Below are 20,327 nucleotides of genomic sequence, written 5' to 3' on the forward strand. Positions count from 1 at the left end.
AATCTATAGCAGAATAAAAGTTTTTGTTTACGTTATATATCTGTGTGAATTGTGTATAATAATTATGTATATATAATTAATAAATACAAATACAAAAAAATATATTAATATATAAAGTATTTATATTTTCTTCAGAATAACAATTTAGTTCATTAGTTTATATATCTTCTAATGCCAGTAATTTGCAAAGTTTGGCTGGTATATCTAGTCTTTTCTAGCTTCTTTTCAAGTTCTTTTCATCTGTGCCTCTCACATCATGTTTCTTTTAGTCAATGTATCTTTTTCTTCAGGTTAACCATAATATCTCAGTTTCTATCTGTCTTTTTCTTACACACACACTCTCTCTGTCTCCCTCAGTGTGCGCAATGGCTGTGAGAAACTGTCTGGAATGTCAGCAGCACACTTTGGGTAAATCTGGTGCAGAGAGCGGCCATGGACAGCAAAGCCTTATGGGAGCCGCCAAGTCTATACCAGCACAGGCAAGTTCAATATCCTGCCAAGGTTACCTCGCTGTCTCTCTTACCCATTCTCTCTCTCTCTTTCTCTCTCTGTCCTTCTTATTCACTCCCTCACTTGCGTTTGCTGTCCATTGTGTTGCTTTTTTCAGCTGATATTTTAGATAGGACTTTTGGTCAATGGCCTTAGGTTTGATTCTCACAATTCCAGTAAAAACACTTTGCTGAACGTGTTGTCTAACCCACACTCGCAGCTCATCTATTATTTAGAATTTTTGCAAAACTGTTGCTTTAATGTCTCTGCGCCTTCATGCCTGCTAAACGTGCAACAACAGATCAAAATACTTTCCAGTTTTTACAAAATCCAACTGCTGCGTTGAGAGAGCAGAGGGAACATGAAGTTTGTTTGTGAATCTGACTAAATAAGACTTTTGAAGTTTGTTTGTGTGCGTTACAGAGTCCTGTGGACATCGTGACAGGGGGGTTGTCTCCTGTCAGAGATTTAGACCGACTGCTGCAGGACATGGACATCAATCGTCTTCGTGCTGTTGTGTTCAGAGACATAGTGAGTCTCTTCACTCCACCACTGTTTTTCAATATTTTACTATGTTGTTAACATAACTTAGGCAAATTATTACATACCTTTCTATTTTCAATGCGTGCACTTCATCTTGCACATATTTGCACATGATGAAAATGTAATTATAAAAAATATGTTTTTCTTGGAAAAGATAAATGAATGAAGTTAAACTTGTGTTGTGTTGTAGGAGGACAGTAAGCAAGCTCAGTTCCTGGCCCTGGCTGTGGTTTACTTCATCTCTGTACTCATGGTGTCTAAATATCGGGACATCTTGGAGCCGCACAATGACAAAAAACAAGTCCAGAGAACACAATCTTCTAGAAGCACAGGTAACAGAAAGCAAGTTGTAGAACCATCTGAAATGAGATTTAGATAGACATTTTTTTAACAGTCTGTTGTTTGTGTTTTTGTGTAGGGAGTGTTCAGTCTGATCTTGAGAACGGTCTTTCTCCCGGCCGGCGCGATTCGAGCATAGAGAATGACAAGACGTCCGCCACCTCCAATGATGCTGATACACAGGCCGGGCCAGACGCTGTGTCAGAAGCCCTCTCCACCTTGTCCTCTGAGGTCAAGAGAGGTCAGGAGGTCACTGAAAAAGACGGCAAAGGGAAAAACGTGAATGTCAAAGATATTTTGAGAAGTCTCGTCAGTGCGCCGTCTGATGACATCATAGTGGACGCCAGCCTCTTACCGCCAGCGTTTCTGGGTGCGGTGGCTGATGCCTCCCGTGACCAGAATGTGCATTTCCACTCCTTTGACAGGTAAGTGACCAGTCAGAAATGGTGAATAGTGACCCTGCCAAAGCTTACACAGTGTTTCCCATACATTGATTTATTTGTGGCGGCCCACCACAGAATCAACACTGGCCGTCTTGAATAGATTTTTCGTGATTCCCATTTACATTTTTATTTTACTATTTAAAACTGCTTAATTCATTCTTGCGACCGCCTTAGCGTGCATCCTTCCCCCCTCTTTCTTTCATGTTGGGTGCAGCGCCTCGAACATGACAGTGAAATGTTGGCTGTGTTTTAAATGTGCGTTCTCCGTGTACTCTTTTTTTCCGCGTGAAACGTCAACAGTCACGGATGTTACCGACAGAGAAGACAACAGATTTAGTTTATCATGACTTAAAGAAAGGTTAGCAGTAGTGTTTACCACACACACCCATTCTCTTGGTGTGAGTCTGTGTGTGAGCTTTCTCCCTCCCTATGATGCGGTATACCACGCACGTGTTCTGTAGTCATAAGTCTGTGTAACAGCAACGGTGTATTCTCTCATATTTATGAATTTCCATCGGCGTCAGACATCTTGAAAAGTAAATCTGCTGGCTCTTTGATCGTCCCATGGTGGCTGGCTGCAGTACAAGTCAAAAACCCCGCCCTCTCCATGCAAAAGAACGGGACTCGGGTCAAACATTTTTTTTTTTTCGAAATATGGTCTTGGTCCTTAAAGGTACTTGTATCACGCTGATGTATTTTCAATTGTTGATTTTTGTGATAAGTTTCATTTTAGCTAGTAATTTTATGTAATAAAAACGGGGCGTGTCGTTATGATTGACATTTGTGATTGACAGCTTCTCTGAGCGGACCCTCTGAGCTTCAAAGGGAAGATTAAAGATAACTAACTATTTATTTTCAATCTCTGTGTTATTCAACACACGACAAAATGAGCTGAATTTTAATTACCTTATTTTAGCAAACCAGTCAAATAAGACGTTCAAGGAGTGTGGTTGAATAGGGAGCGCGAGCGTTCGCACAGAGGTTTGATACCGCGGCTCCACCTCAAGGCTCCACGGATGATTACTTGTGCGTATGTCCTGGCTCCAAACTGACTTTTTTGTGTAACACAGCAGCGCCCATGGTCGGACATTTTGCCTTCAATTCATTACAATGGAAGGAAGCAACGTTGTGTCGTCCATCTTTTTTACAGTCTTTGTTTGAACCGAATTTTCTGGGCTGCACGCGATATACAATACATTTATCAATCACATTTAAAATAATAAAGCACTCATAACACAACAGCACATTGATAAAGGGTTGGATATACGTTTTATCTACATACGTGTCCGGCTCGCGCTCGCAAGCATCCACACATCTTTCCAAGTATATTCATGGCGATGGCCGTGTTCGACACATACGCAGTTAAAATTATTTCTTATCCAAATTATTAGTCTACCAGGCCGTCAGGGCAGCACTGTTTCACAACATTTAAGTACATACAAAATTAGATAAGGATAGATAAGAAAATAGCAGATCCACCATTGTAAAGAAAGTTTAGATGCTCCACAGCTTTCTGTTCTTGGAAAAAAAGTGAAAATTAAAGAAGAAATGATGATGGTGTGTGCAAACGCTGTCTATTGCCTTTATGTAATTGTTTGTAGTGTAGTGTCCTGTATAAAAATTTTCACGTGCATGCGCTGTTGCACGCGCACTGTCCATGTGGTCTCAAATTTTGGGCACCCTCCTGATGACAAAAATTACGTCATGCGGATGGCGCGCATGTGCAGACGGCCCGATTATACCTTCGGCTTAAGAAGAGCAACAGCAGTACGGCTGCAGTGTAAATGTATGGTGATTTTTTCAGACGATGTCACGATTATAAATCAGGATTTTAGCAGCAGTTAAAGGAAGAGCTGGTTGGATTAAACACGAGGCGTTACTGGGTTTTATTGCCAACTCGTTTTATGTCTGACAACAGAACAGATAATATGTAAAAATACCATTCAGTTGTGTTAAAATGCAATATAACGTGACAGATCAAAAAGTAGAAGTGAAACATATTTCAGGTGCCAACACTAGATCAAACACAAACATGACGCGATGACATCACATATATGCATATTAGCATGTGACGTCATCATCGCCACAGTCTCTCAAAATCAGTAAACCGTTTGTCTTTTATACAGTAGTTGTTTGTCTCGACACTATTTTCCCTCACGCAAAAAATTAGAGTGTATTATAAAAGCAGTTTGTGATGCCGTTTTATGATAGACATCCCCATGGAGCACCTGTCTTCAGCTGGGGAAGTGTGCTGCACACAAACAAACAACCTTACAAAATCAGAGCCAAACACAACAAACCTCAGGACATAAGCATATGCATATGCATTCACTTGACCAATATACTTCACCAATATTTGTTAGGAATGAGCAAGGATTTACACAATCAGCTTGGCATTTGACTGAGTTGCCTCAATGACCAGTGTGTTAGTCCTAAGGAAACTTTATATAATTACACTGGTTATAATTGTATATTATACAGTATATAATTGTGGCATTCAAAAACAATGCAGTGTGTACGGATGCTATTTTAAAAGTTGAACTATTAACACAAATTAAACAATCTTTTAATAGGATCAATGATAGCCTTCCAATTGAACATGTGTGACCCTGTGTGTGATATGCCAGCTAAATTCATTTTTTTGTGATATACTACATAAAATCATCCTAATGTAAAGAACATTCTGTGAAAATATAATGGCAATAATTGAAATCAATTTAATGATTAAAAATCAAACTTTGATGCTCACAATCTCATTATTAGATTTTGAGACTTTAGCTTAGATTTCTCAGACAGGGTCACATGTTTCTGTAACGCTTTTTTGCACACAAATATTAATCACAAAATACGTCCAATTGTTTAATATATGGAACATTAAAAAGGTAGTGTTTTTATGACAGAGGTAGTGATGTCTTATTTTAATTTAATATCAAGTCAATATTAACAGGCCTCTTTGACTTCTTTGTGTAATTTTTTTTGAGCATCTCCTTAACATTACTGTCTGATTTTTAAAGACCGTAGCATGACTGCTGCTTCAATAGAAGACTGGGGTGATTTGGGAAACAAGATCCATAGCTATGTGTTGGCGAACGTCTGCAATGTCTGTTTTCTATTTGCTGCATTGTCTGTGCATCGGTCTGGCATAACCAAAGAGGGATTGTTAGAAAAAAGGGGAGAGAGTAAAATAAAAAAAGAGGAGATAATTTGACTTTTGTGTTGGAAATTGAAGGCAGTATGCCATGCCATCTTCTCTTTGTTTACCTTCTGCTCCTGACATCTCTTCTTCTTCCTCTCCCCTTCGGGCATCTGCGAGACATCCCTCTGATCTAGCCTGCTGTTTTATCTGAGGAATGCTCCATCAGGTATCACGCTGCTCCTGGTATCAGAGCAGGGATTACACTGGCTCCTGCAGAAGATGAGCTCAGTGGTGGAACGCTGCAGCTCTTCTCTACAGAAACATTATGGGAACACTTTTACCGCTGCTCTTTGAAAGACTTGGTCTTCTATCAGGTCTTCAGTCAGTCTGTGTTCTTTTAAAAATCCCTTTGCTGTTACAATGGTTGTAAAGGTTCATACCTGGCAAAAGCTGCGTTTCCATTGCAGATTTGTCGAAAAAATACTATTGCGAAATGACAGCGTCATAAAACTTTTTCCTCTCGCGATAAGTAATTTTAAACATCACGTCGACTGATGTTGGTAGGTTTTCTAATATCACATTTACCACACTAGGCATTATTTTTAACCAAAGAAGACGTAAGAGAATTATTCAAACATTAAAGGGATAGTTCACCCAAAAATGAAAATTCTGTCATTATTTTAGGGCTGTAACGATTAATCGTGCAAATGCGCATTTTCTCAATGAATGAATTTTAACTATATTGTGGTGAAATCCCGGCACATCCCAAAGCCAGGGGGGGGCTCTCCTGCAGAAACTCCCTTTGTGCCACAGAAGTAGCAGGATTACAAACGCTATTCCAGGAAATGTCTATAAGGATATTTATATTGCTGTTCTTCAAATTGTTTCAGATATTTTCATGATAATGAAGATTATTTTGAATGTTTTTGTTTAACGATGCACGTTATTGTTTAAATGCACGTTATAAACTACTCAAAACACTGTAGTACATACACAAGCTGTGCATGAAACACAGAATCGATTCAAAATCAATTTCAAGCCATTTTTATTGGACATGCGGTTAATTGTTACAGCCCAACATTATGTACTCACACTCATGTTATTACAAACCTCTATACATTTCTTTGGTCTGATGAGAAATGTTTGTAACCGTTGTGGACCCCATTCATTTCCATAGTAGGAAAAAAGAATACTAGTATGAAAGTAAATGGGTTCCACCAACGGTTTGATTACATACATTAAAATATTTTCCTTTGTGTTCATCAGAACAACAAAATTTCTTTGTAACAACAGAATTTTAATTTTTGGTTGAACTTACGATACTAAGAAGCGGCAACAAATAGATGTTTCTTGGAGGTAATAGTACATTACTTTAAATCAAAAGAGATTTATTAAAACATTTTTTACAAGGAAAGCCTCTTATACTTGGGAGCAGACACGTATTGAGTTGTTTCTTGGAAGTTTTATTACATAACGCTTTATCTTCAAATAATAAGTATGTGACTTACTTGCATCAGGTGACCTGAAAATGTAAATAAACTGTTTCAGTTACAGTTTTGGGGAATACACCTTTTCTGAATTGCCTAAAAAACCACCACATGCAAGCGTAAAAAGTTTTTGCGACGTGTTTCCATTGGCGTTTTTTTATTCGCAGTGTCATAGACTGTGATAGATTGTAACTTATCGATAGTTTTGTCAGGCTCCGATTCCCATATTTAGTGTAGTTGGAATTGGAATGTGTTGGGTGGAGATGGTCCTGTATCAGTGTGTATCAAGTGTTATCTAGAGTCTGCTGAAAGTCTTTGTTAGTACTTGGTTAGTTGACAGATAACTTGTTTATGAACTGTATAATGTGGGTTAGTCAAGTTCTTCTTTACTTCTTGATTTTATATAGTCCTGTGACAAAAGTATACACTTCCCATGTAGTGTTTTAAATTATGTGAGGTTTTTAAACCTACAGGCATAATAAATATGTCAGAAATATTAAAATTGCTGTTTAAAATAGTGTGGATTTAAATAAATCTCCTAAAAAATATGCTACAAGAAAGTTATTCACATTGATCCCACAAAACAATCATACGTCCTTCCCCAAAGAACCTTTTAGTCAAAGGTTGTCAAAAGAACCATTGCTTTCTTAATGTTTTATAGTTTAAAGAACATTTCTTACTGCAGTGAACCTTTTCTGAAACAGAAAGGTTCTGCAGATTTTAAAGGTTTCTTTTTTAATGAACCAGTGAGCCAAAAATGGTTCTTCTTTGGCATTATACCACAGGGCTGTTGAATGCTTTATTCTGATTGGTTGAGAAATGTTCCATGGGTGTTGATTTTTTTTCTGTAAACCGCACACCTAACCTGTCAAATGTCTTAAAAATAGACACCAGAGCAATGTTTGTGGTAACCTTTGAATTATTTGAAAATAATGCACACCCACACCAACTTTCTTATAATTTAAGGGCCCATCATCAATTATTTCTTACTTATTTAACCTCTTTTTTTAAGAATGCCACAGTGCATGTATGCAAGAGGCAATTCTTATCTCGGGATCCCCCTTGGAGTAGTGTAGAGTTATCTGGATGACAACTTCTCCGAGTAGGCCATTTCCCAATTCCTCTTACACACTCACCCTTTTCGACACACACTCTTGTTTTTCTCTCTTGCTCTCTTAAGTCCTCTTCAGAAAAATTGTATTTTGAGTATTTGACTAATATTTTATTCGACTGCAGACTTTCACATCACATATGCATGATTTGGATCATTTAAAACGGCACGTAAAGGCGTGACTGCTCTCGCTATATCTTATGGTCATGTGTTGAATGGTCTTCCTTTTTAACCCTGTTCACACAGGACTTCCTGTATATACAGTATGTTCCAGCAGACATTTGTGCACACGCACTTAGTGGAGTATGTCATTGCACATGGGCTCGTATGATTGAATCCCAGTCGATTTACGATGGTTATATATTGAAAAGAATAACTGTCTCTCAGATAAAACAAGCTTGGGGTCAAGGGGAAAACAGACGTTAAATTTATTTACTATCAACAACATCCTGATTTCGCCATTTTTCTGCGCCACTGTTGTTTTGACATAAAGTCGGCAAATATTTGCTGATAGGATCCAGAGACTGGTGAAGAGTGACATAATGATGTGTTAGACCAAATTTGATTTACACTTGAACAAATAAATATGGGTGCAGAAAGGGTTTGGATCACACCAACACATGTTTAAAAGACCAGAGATACAAATATGCAATGCAATATTTGTGGTACAGAAAGAGCACTGCAGTCATAATGTAGTTTTGTAGGCCAGAACATAAAAAATTAGTTGTAAAAAAAACTGAAGTCAGTTTTTTTCAAGGATTATTGATAAAATCCATGAAATAAGGTCTATGGTTATGGTTCAGGATATTAATTTTTTTTGTATGACAAACAAAACAAAACAGTAAAACAGTAAAACCATACTTGTGTTTTTAAAGCTTTAACATCTTGAAAATTTCTTAAATGGGACATATCATTAAAATTTGACTTTTTCCATGTTTAAGAGCTATAATTGGGTCCCCAGTGCTTCTATCAACTTTGAAAATATGAAAAAGAACAACCCAGTACCTTAGTTTTGGTAAACCATTCCCTGCAAGCATGTGAAAAAATAAGTCATTGAAAATTTGCTCCCCTTGTGATGTCAGAAGGGGATATTATTATAATAATACCACCCCTTAATATGCAACTATCCAACCACGGTACTGCCATTTAGTATATATAGAGAGAGATAATAATTGACCGCACAATTGAGTTTCAATTTCAACAAATATTTCTTCATCTCATTTGCTTTTCAAACGACACACCCAAAAATAGCACATTTTTCTTATACGTTCAAAGTGGTAATTTTAACACGTTATAATAAAACCTTACATGCATACTTTGGGGATACCAAAGATTTATTTTACATCTTAAAAAAATTCTTTTCAACCCAGTGTTAGGTCAAAAAGGGTGGAACCCCAGCCTGTTGGATTGTAATTTAACCTATACTGGGTTGTTTCAACCCAAAATGCTAGGTTGTTTTAACCCATTTAAATAAATGTATATAAAAGCATCTGCCAAATGCATAAATAAATATATAAATATAAACATTTTCCAAGTTAATTTAACCCCTTTCGGCTGGGTTTGTCTCTTTTTGACCTGATTTTGACACTAACTTAGAGCAGATACGGTATATGTCATAACAGAACCACAAGGTCTATGTAAATATTAATTATAGGGACATATTTTACCATAGCATTACATATTGAAATTAGCAGTGGATTTTTTGAAAATCTAAAAATTATTACAAATGCATTATTCTTGCAGATTGCAAAGTGAAGATTAGTTGTAATGGGTGCAAAATGTTTCAATGTTTAAAAATCAGGTCACATTTATTTATGCTTTTTTGCTAATTTTACTGCATGTTTAAACATATTTTCATTTGGTTAAACTAAATTTATCACAAGTAATATAACAAAATAGTTTAATCATGCCAGTTTTTTTGTAATTGGAAAGACAATATTTTTGTTCAGACATTAGATATGGATCCATCTCCTATGAGATCAATTTCTCCTGCACGCTTTCTCGCTCTCGGATTCGAGCAGATTACGGGAAACATGCTGTTTACATGTCGTCTCTGGGAGTGTTAGTTAAAACTGCTAAATAATTCAGTGTCTGGAATTCGAACTCCATGGACACTGGACGGCACTGGCCTCTGCTCCTCCGGTGTACACCTGCCAGCCTTGATTAATTGACAGCGGTAGTGGGCCGGGGCTAAGTGTGGCTAATGGTGTGCTGAATAATTTAAATCCTGCACCTTTGAGCAGATGGACGCTCACCCCCACCTTCGTCAGCAGCTGTCCACCCCACCCTCCACAACCGGTCAGTGCTAAACATGCACTTGAGAGTGTAAAGATATGAGCTTTAATAGAGCTGTTGAAGTAGGAAAGTTGTTGCACAGGTACTGTAAACACTGATGTCTGTGATTGATGCTATGTTACTTTTGATTCAAATGTTTGGCGTGGTCTGCATTCTGGAAACAACTAAACTTCTAACATCAACAGGGAGGGTTCTTTGCAAATAACTTCTGTTGGACGTAATATTTGCAGACATTAGTTTTGGCATTCGATGGCACATGTACGGATAATTGACATATTTGTTGTCTGGGAAAATACTTTCTTGGTAGAGTTTGCACTAATCTGATTGGCTGGCATTGTGCAACTTCTGCGAGTAAGGGCACATAATGCATTTTAATCTATTTTAAAGTATTTTAGTGTAGTGTATCAGACTCATGGCCATATATTTACACTATTTTCAGAGAATGCGGCACCATTCATTAATTCATGCCGATCTATTACTGTAGTTTATTACTTAGCAATACTTGATTCTGATTGATCAGTGGTGATACTGTATATCGAAGTTTGTAATTCCCAGAGAACAACTTTGTGAAACTAATAACACCTCATCTGACAAATACAAATATGCATTATAATAATAATTAATAATAACATAAATATGAAGTTCTTTTTACAAATCATTAAACCAAATGTATGTTTATCTTGTGACTTTAACTTAAACATGTCCTCACATCAGGACCTTGTCAACCTTTCAAGATTATTCTGTGATAACAATAAGTTGGCTATTCATTATTTCTTACATATTCATTCACATCTCACAATATACATTACATATCAGTTTTGCAAACTGTTTCGGCTGCAAAAAGCTCCAGACCTGTTGCCTCATTGAAAAAAAATTAGAGATACTCCTAAAAACAGAACAAAAAAATGTTATAAAAGAGATAATTTTTTTCTCTCTTTTTTATGAATATTTAGTGTTGAAAAGAATTTTAGTTGATTTGTATTCATATATAAAATTATATAAAATTAGGAAAATATATTGTAATTATGATTGCTGTTCCTGTTGCATCCGATGGTGTAGTTGATCCCTATAATTTCCGCAATCACGGAATCGTGGAGTTGGCAAATTAACACGTAATCTAATGTTAACGTGGAATTTCGTGGAATTTTACATACATATTTGGAATAAAATTCTGTTTTTGTGTGTAAAACACTGAAACCATGGCGAAGCGGCCCTCCACGACTCAGTGAAAAAATTAAGAGTCCGAACACAAATCCTCATGTATTTGTTCAGTTTTATGCGTTTCAAGCGAGCTGATGCAAACTTTCGCTCGCGTTTAAAATATAATCATCTGCATCGTGATGCCGTTCTCTGCCTTTCTTTCGCTAGCACTTGCAAAGAGCTCATGCTGTCCGAAGTCAGATCACCAAGTAATAATCCTGTGTATGTTTGAAAATTATGTGCATTTCAAGCGATCATGTTTAAAATATGGATCGCGTTCCACTGAAAAGGCACCACTGCTTTGACACATGTAGCCTTCTGCAACAACACTAAACAATGCATTGAACTGAGTAAAATGTTTATGTGTGTGTGTAAATGCATGCTTTTACAGTCATTAAGTAATTGTGTTATCCTGTTTTTCCCATAATCGAGCAGCCCTACTGAAAAACAGGGAATGTGAAAAATGTTTCCTCAATAATTTTAAGGTCATTCCTATTGTATTTGTGTATAATTGTGTATATTTGAATCATTAAACATTAAAGGAACAGTATGTAGGATTGTGGCAAAAGCTGGTATTGCAATCACAAAACTTGTGGCTAAAACTAGTAATGCAAAGATGACAACATAAACATCAGTTGAGGGCTGCAACTCCACTTTTTAAATGACAATATCCTGGCCAGACCACTCTTGTCAGTTATATAAGTATTTGAAATGAAAATGATTTCTTAATGTCTAGTGACATATCAGGGCCATTTTATGATTCATTGAAATAAATGTCTTACATACTGTTCCTTTAACATTAAATGCACACTCTTTTTATTACTTAAATAACAGTAAAAGGTAAAAAAATACCAAAAATTAAAACGGACAAAACGGAATTTGCAAAAATTAAAACGGAATTTGGGAAAAAAAACGGAATTTGGAAAAAATAAAATAAATTTTATAGGGCACTAGTCGAGTGGACAGTGCTCCGACATATGGTGCAAATACGCTTTCGGGGAATCCTGGCTCAAGGTCCTTTGCTTATTCTGTACCCCTCCCTCCACCCTGTACTGTAGTGTCCTCTCTTTGAATACTATTAAATAAAGGCAAAATTGCCCCCCCCAAAAAAAAAATAAGAAAATTGCTTTGTGTAAGCAACGTAAAGTTCATATGTTTAAATCCCAGTAAACACACATACTGATAAAATGTATACTACTGTAGCTTGAAAGCCCTCAATATGCTTTGGATAAAGGTGTCTGTCAAATGCATAATATAAAAGTGCACAGTATTAAAATAAAGCACTAAGCCCCAAGAAGCGGTGTTTATTAGGCATGACCTAAAACATAGAGGCTGTTTACACTTGGCATTAACATAGGTGTAAACGGTGTTTAAAACGTTTTGAACGCGTCCACTTTCGACCACTTTCAACCACATCCAGAGGTAGTCGAAACCACTTTCGATCGGATCGCTTTGGAGTTGCGGAACGCAAATGTGGTTGAATGTGTTCGAACAGCCACACGCGACCGCCTTTTCTCCGCCCATTTATCTAATCTGAGGTATTAAACACAAGTTTTACGTCTTTTTTTGACTTCTGGCGTGAACATACGGTGAACAGCGCTATTTTTAGCCTTTCATTGATAAAACTACTACTTCTCCGTAGTTTCGTTTTGAAAGCGTGAAAGTTGCGCGATCCTATTTCATCAATTGCGCTGAAAATTCAGAGAAAGCTCCAACATATAAATGTACAAAACACTGTGCAGCATGTATACTTGCTAAACAAGCAGCGGACTCCGACATAATATTAGTTTGCATCTATATAAACTCATAATTACTCCCGCTCACGTTTGAATGACAGCAGAGAGACTCGCCCACCGTCTCACAGACCACCCCCTCACAGTATTCATGACAGAAGTGGTCGAAAGTGGACAAAAGAGACGGATTTAAATACTAGGTGTAAACGTAATGTGTCTCTCTCGTCCACTTGTGATCCGATCGATGAAAACACATCTTAATACCAAGTGTAAACAGCCCTATACACACTAAACACACACAGCGGTGCAGTAATACTGATGTAATGCGATCAGATGTATAGCTAAGTTGGGTGTTTTACAATGATTTCAGAGTCAAGGATTAGAAGTTATCATTTTATAATCACAATTTTCCTTATGTGAGGAGTCCTGCATTATTCACATGACAACCTCCCGCAGCGTTCCACACAGTCTTTCCCTGACTGCTCTTATCTGACGTTAGTGTGACTCCTATGTCTGCAGCGTCTCTCTGGATGTATTTTGGAGAGGAGCTGGTGAGTGTGTAGCATTACCTCCTCTGTCAGCACTGATAAACTCAACACTGGCCACTGTGAAAGGCCAGAACTCTGTCATTGCTCTCAGCTGATATCAGCTGTTTCCTTTTTTACTTCAAGAGATCGGTGATGTCATGATACAAGCACTAAAATATGCTGTCTTCTGTAGTTTTTTAAAGCAACTTATGTGGTTAGGGAAGTATTACCATGGCTACTTTTCATGGCTTTTTAATGTTTCTCCTCTGGTTTACATCAAGCTGTTTCATGCGCTTTTTTTCTTTGGCAAGACTTCTTTAGATTTATGTTGTTTTAAGAAAATCGTCTGTATTACTGTACCACTAAAACATTTGGACATTCATTCTTTTATATTTTTGTTTTTACATTTTTAAATAATAGTATAGACATTACTTTTTTGATAGCAGCTTACAGTCTGGGCATTCTTTTATTCAACTTCATAAGGTAGCCACCTGGGATGCTATTGTATTGAAGGAGCTGGGCACATCTTGGCTGCTTTCCATTTACTCTCTGGTCATTTATTAAACAAAGCACTCCCTTTTTTAAAAAATCCTCTTTTTTTATTCTCCTCATCCTGTTCTAAACATGTTCACTGTTATTTTTTAGGAACACAAAATGAGTTTTCCATGTTATCTGTGCTCAACTGGGGCATGGTGCTTTATTACAACCTTCACAGGAACCAGGTTTTAGTTTTTTGCCATTTTCAAATCAGAATTTAATGAGATTTCACAGATAAAGGTTCGATAACGGGGAATTTTTTTAGGATTCAGTGCAAATTTAGCAACCTAGTTGCAGATGGGCACCATGTTGGATTTCTGGTTGTAGCGGATGTGTGCATGAACACTTTGCTACCTCAGTTTTGTGCAGCCCAATTTCAGACCGTGCGGATGGTGCGCTTACAACAGCACATGCACAAGAAAAGGACACTCCACTATAAACAACATACACAATAGCAATAGAAATAGACATTTGCACACACCATTATCTTTTCTTATTGTATTTCATTATCTTCCAAGAACAGAAAGCTATAGGGAGCATTTCCTTCACCTTAATGTTTAATTCCTCTTCTTTACTTGTTCGTTCTTCTAAACTTTGCATACGGTGGGAAAATTAAGTATTTCTCTTTGTGTCATTTTACTTTATTTATTGTGACTCAACTTGTATACTTAAATGTTCTGATTTCTTTGTATGAAGTATTTGGCTTGATGGCTACATCTGGTGGATTTTGTGTCAAAAGACTACTTAGAAATCCCCTTACTTATAAAAATGTCAAATACTTATTTTCCCCGCTGTATGTGTCGCATATGTATCTGCATGTCATGAACGCGGCCATCCACGCATTTCTGCGGTCGACTATACTTTGAAAGCTGTGCGGCCGCTTGTTGCTTTATTGCATCTACTCACACTAATGTAGGTATGAGATAAAGGGATCATGAACCCCATTTACTTCCACAGTACAGTGTTATATTATCAAAAATAAGATTGCACACACTGGCATCCCAGAAGCTTACAATCTTGTGCACCTAGTCAATTTTTGTTTATGAATTAAAGCACATCATTCGTGTGGATTCCTTTCTATGTGCATTTATGTCGTTTTTTGTTTAATGCTCTACAAACATCATCACTATGAGCAAAATTCCTTCCATTGGTCCGTAGGAAGTCCAATTTATATTTATCCACAAACAAATATGAAACATTTTAGAATAAGCCTTCAGATTTATGATATGTTAAACAATGATTCAGTCATATGTGTCTGAATAATTGACTGGTACTGTAAGTACGGTCTTAAATATAGCCCTGCAGTCTTTACCTAACCACAAAACAGCTAGTTTATCATACCATCTTGAGACGTGACACTATTCAGTGGCAAACGGTAGCTTCTAGTGAGCCAGGAGCACAACATGCCGCCAGCTTTAATCAATCATAAAGTTTAGAGCTCTGAGTGACAGGAGCTGGGAGGCCATTGATTGGTTAGAAGATAGATGCTGCCATTATGGAATATTCTATGTCAGGGAAACAGGGCTCTAATTACACTAACACGGTAAATGGGTTTCTTGTGTTGCGTGAGCCGAGCGGCTTTTTATGCTAAATCACATTATGTACAGCATATTTAGCCAACATCATCAGTCTGATCGTTACGGGGCCGAAGATGGAATAAGAGCTAATGGTTTTTTGACGGAGTGCTTGATTCTGTAGCTCTGTGTATTAGGTTGAGAGAGTGCAAGCCTTTAGTCTGTTTACTGCATTGGGATTTTCACAAAGACATATTACAGACAAGTTAATTACAGCTAAAAGGAACAGCTCAAAGTGGACCAGAATAAAAATTTAATGATGATCATTGTTGGTATATTGTTCCTTGGGGCACAAAAGCATATTAGCAGGGATTTATCATATTTATACTAAACATAATATAGTTATATATTTACATACATTTTTAATTGTTGTTTGGCTATACAGTTCAAGAAATTTTGTGAATACTGCAGTGGATGACTTTTAAAGGTTTTAATTTTTTTATATTAGTCCATTCATTTTAGTAGTTTTGCAATGCTGATGCAATACCACGCATGAACATCATTTACTTAAAAATACAAACATGTACACACATGTTGGTCACATATTATTTTAGCACAGTTTGTGCATAATACAATGTTATGTTATATTAGCCATTAATATGTTTAAAGCCACTGAAAAAAGACCAAATGTAAGAGCATGTCAGAACAGTGGCGGCGTTTCACGAAAACCTAGGGTATGGCAAAAATTCTTCGTACAAGGCGGCCATTCAAATAACGAATCTATGAAACCACATTATACCCATATGTTTACATACTCCACCAACCTGTATAAAATCATACTATGATTGCACGGATGTACACTTACTGACAACAATACGGAAGCAATACAAATGAAAAACAAAAACAGAAATCATGGTTGTTTAAAATTCTTTTCAAATGTTGTCATTCTTAACTAAGTGGAACTCCAGCAACAGATAAAACTAAATCAAGATAATATCAAAACATACTGTAACATCCCTTCACAAATCTTGTCATGACAGCCGCCAATAAACACTTATAAAACACAATAAAGACTTTTAATGATGTGATAGAGCACACGTAGTTAACCCAGCCAGCTAACCAACTAAGACTAAAACACTAAATAAAACTCTTAGTAAAACAGGGCTAAATGCAAAAACAAGTCTTACCTTTTGTCGTCGTGCAGTTTTTATTCCACAAGTCGCCATATTCAAAAACGGGCGCAAATAATTAATACAATTCACTTCGACTGCGCTACAATTTCCCAGTGTAAGAGTTTATTTATCCACAGAGAACAAATCGAATTGAAATTGCATTGAAATTGAATTGAACAAATCATTTTACTTCTTCAATAATGTATGCAATATGCATTGCGCGAGTGTGGGGGAGAGTCTGTTTGAATGTTAAAACAAAAAAAGGAGTTTACTTGCGAAAATAAAGATTATAACAACAGCGGTCATCATGAAACCTCCTGCACAATTTAAGCTACGCTGCAAGAACGACATGTTGATGACATCAAAGTACCGCGAGGGTGAGGCGAGAAATAATAGGAAGAGTTTGCTTTCAAACCGCTCTCGCGGCACGTTGATGTCATCCACATGTCGGTTCCTGTATTATAGCATGAAGTCGAGCACACATGTAAATTATCCATATTAGTGATGTACCAATGTTCAGATATGTTCTACTTAAAATATTTAACATTATTTTTAATGAGCTTCATTATAGCCTGTTGATTTCTGGTGTTTTGTCTGAATGCTAGGGTATGGCAACTGCCATACGCAAACGCCGCCCCTGTGTCAGAACCTCTGCCAGTGTCCCAAAATGGTTGGACCCCAGAGGGTTAATGACTCACAGTACTGCAGAATAATGAGAATAAAGGCCGTTTCACACGGTAAGCGGCAAAATCGCCGCGCGGCTCCTATTGAAAAATAACTAAACACTCGCGGTTGCCGCGTACCGTGTGAAACGGCCTTAATGGTGTATCTCAAGTAAACTTAATTGGCATAAAGGGCATTATTGTATCAGTTCAAACTGTCTTTTTCAGTAAATCAATTCAAAACCATAATTCAATGACTAGTTTGTGTCATTAAGCATGTTTTTTACAGGAGTGTCTGTCTGACATTTTTAACTCTTTCACCGCCAGCGTTTTTAAAAAAAGTTGCCAGCCAGCGCCAGCGTTTTTCATGATTTTCACCAAAGTTTAATGCCTTCCAGAAAATGTTCTTCTTTAAATAAATAAACATACAATATACCAAATGAAAGAACAGACCCTCTGCTTTCAAACAAAAAAAAACGTTTCATCCTACCTTTAGTGGTTCTTTTGCAATCAGCTTTTGAATATGGGTAGGTTTTTGCAAAAACACCATATTTTGAGCAAAAAGCAAAAATAATTCCATTTTTGTGACTGACTTTTCATAGAGATCCCATCCAGAGCGATCTTTAAAACAGACACGGACATGCAGCAGCTTGCCATAGGGCAATACTTCCGGTTTTAAAAAGTTGCGGAAGGGCGCCACCTGGTGGATAATAGCGGTATTGCGGAAAGACGGAAAATCTCGTCATTGGCGGGGAAGCGTTTTCTCTTAATTGACGAGATATCTCGTCAATGGCGGGGAAAGAGTTAATGTGTTGATAAGACTATAATAATTGGTATTTAGTAGTTACTTATTATAAATACTATTACTATTAGCCGAGAAATGTTTTATGGGACACCTAACTTGTCAAATGTCTTAAAAATCGGCACCAGAGCGATGTTTGTTGTAATCGTGGTATAAGTGGAATAATTGACTCCGGTCCTTTGAATTATATGAAAATAATGCTCACATGTGGTGTAATCACCTTGGTTGTGCATTATTTTCATATAATTTAACCACCCGTAAGCAATTATTTCTTACTTATACCACAGGGCTGTTGAATGCTTTATTCTGATTGGCTGAGAAATGGTCCATGGGTGTTGATTTTTTTTTTGTAAACTGCACACCTAACTTGTTAAGTGTCTTAAAACCTTAAAAATGTCTTAAAAATTTCTTGTAACCAACGTGGGTGTGCATTATTTTCAAATAATTCAGCGGCCCGTTGCGGAAATTATTTCTTACTGTTGTGTTTGTGGATTTTAAAAACTCTGTAAACGTACTTATTTTTGTACATATTTTCTCAATGTGATAGTATATGGATCATTATACAAAAAACAGTTTTCTTATATTCACAACACAAACAATGAACAAATTATCTCCGCTGTGCACACTAGGGCCATTGATGATGTTGAACCATTGTTGTCTTGCAGGAGTGTTGTCATGGCACCCAAAGGAGCTAGCACATCAGCCACTGTTGCATCCTCAGGTGGAACTCCAGTCAACAGTGTGTCAGTGGTGTCTGCAGATGATGCTGTTCAGAGCACAGAGTCTGCCACAGGTATTTGATTTATATTTGTACATTTATAGTAAATGTATAATGTATAATGATGTATGAAATAAAGTTTGAACAATTAAATTTAAATAAAATATAAAATATAAATTTCCCCCCAAATCATTTCTCTGGTCTGTTTGGACTCCTCCACAGGCCACATGCAGCCTGTAGTTCATGTGTTCAGCACCCCTGAACTAAAATGCTATTTAGACTGTTGGTTTTGTAAAACCAAATAAGATGTGCTTCCAAATTGATTTGACTTTGATGTAAAGCAATTATTGGTTAAGATGAAAAAAAGTAAAATTGTATATGAAGAGTTTGGTTCCACTGTGTTTTATTGTGCTACTTAGCTGGATTTTTTAGTTATAAAGGCTTAAATCAAAACAAACCAACTGCAGTTTGATTGATATTAATTGGAATACACAAAAAATATTAATTTAGGCACTATTCGGATGGTATTAGTTTTCCAAACGACGTTTGAGTTTCAACATGTTCCCCCCATCGCTGGTGAGTTTATGTATGTATCAACTCGGGATTAAAATTCACAGGCTGTTCCAGAGATGGGAGTGTCTGTTTTGTGCGTTTGAGCGTTGCAGAAGATCACGTGCTCTGGATACGCGTGTTTGTAATGTTTGATATTTTAAATGTAAAATTATTACAGAATATGTAATTTTTTTATTTAATTTAAACAAATCAAAATAACAAATCCTACTAAAGTAGCCCACGTGTTTTATATAACTGGCTGCTTATAATAAACCCGAAGAAATGAAGAAATCATGATTAATAACAATTTATTAACATTAATTAATTAATGAGTTAATTTTGTCAGTTTCTTACCTTATACTGATATTGCAGTGGCCAATCTTAACAGTTTATGATATTCGACTCGTCTTGATTTAATGATTTTATTCTGCCAAATGGAAAAAAACTCCATATCTGAATGAATGGGATGCAGAAAGTCTAATATATGCACGTTAGTAAAATCTTACGGTAGATCGTTTTGGCCAAAACACAAAAAGAAACTAATATATTGCTGGCAAACACAGACATTCGCATCCGGACCGAATTAAATTTCTCAGAGGATCTCTGAGTTCGGTGAAAAACAGTAAGTAAATTGCTCCGAGAATTTTTACGGAGGTCTTAAGAAAAAAACACAGACATGGCCGATTCGGAAGGGACTAAAAACAGAGGACCTCCACCTGTAAAACGAATCCTGACTGAATGGGACTAAAGTTATCTGGTTTTGGAACCAAACTCTTCATACAATATATTAACTATAAATGTACTGTATAATATTGTATAATATTATATCATAAGATTTAGCATAATTCTGTTATATTACCAGAAATCTAAAATTAGTCAAACTGTATACTTTATAACAATTTTCATCTAATCATAATCACTGTATATCAAATTTAATTATTAGTGTTACATGGTCATGGGTCTTCCAGGATCTCTTTACTGAAGCTTTTCTCCTTTTCCTGATACTTATTGTGCATGTGTTTTGATGTTTTTATGATTCAAAAGTGGCTTTGGCTATACGTGTGCGA

At 36.7% G+C, this 20,327-nt stretch overlaps 1 protein-coding gene across 1 annotated transcript in view; it reads left to right on the plus strand.

The window, feature by feature from the left end:
* lrba (LPS-responsive vesicle trafficking, beach and anchor containing) overlaps positions 1–20,327 on the plus strand; it is a 336,519-nt gene that overhangs the window by 102,729 nt on the left and 213,463 nt on the right. The window contains exons 26-30 of the mRNA XM_065254703.2: positions 358–479; positions 913–1,020; positions 1,223–1,364; positions 1,451–1,796; positions 18,656–18,783. Of these exons, the coding sequence (XP_065110775.1) occupies positions 358–479; positions 913–1,020; positions 1,223–1,364; positions 1,451–1,796; positions 18,656–18,783 (846 nt within the window). The remainder of the gene's footprint in view (positions 1–357; positions 480–912; positions 1,021–1,222; positions 1,365–1,450; positions 1,797–18,655; positions 18,784–20,327) is intronic.

Source organism: Paramisgurnus dabryanus, chromosome 4, assembly GCF_030506205.2.
Source record: "Paramisgurnus dabryanus chromosome 4, PD_genome_1.1, whole genome shotgun sequence".
NCBI classification, from domain to species: Eukaryota; Metazoa; Chordata; class Actinopteri; order Cypriniformes; family Cobitidae; genus Paramisgurnus; species Paramisgurnus dabryanus.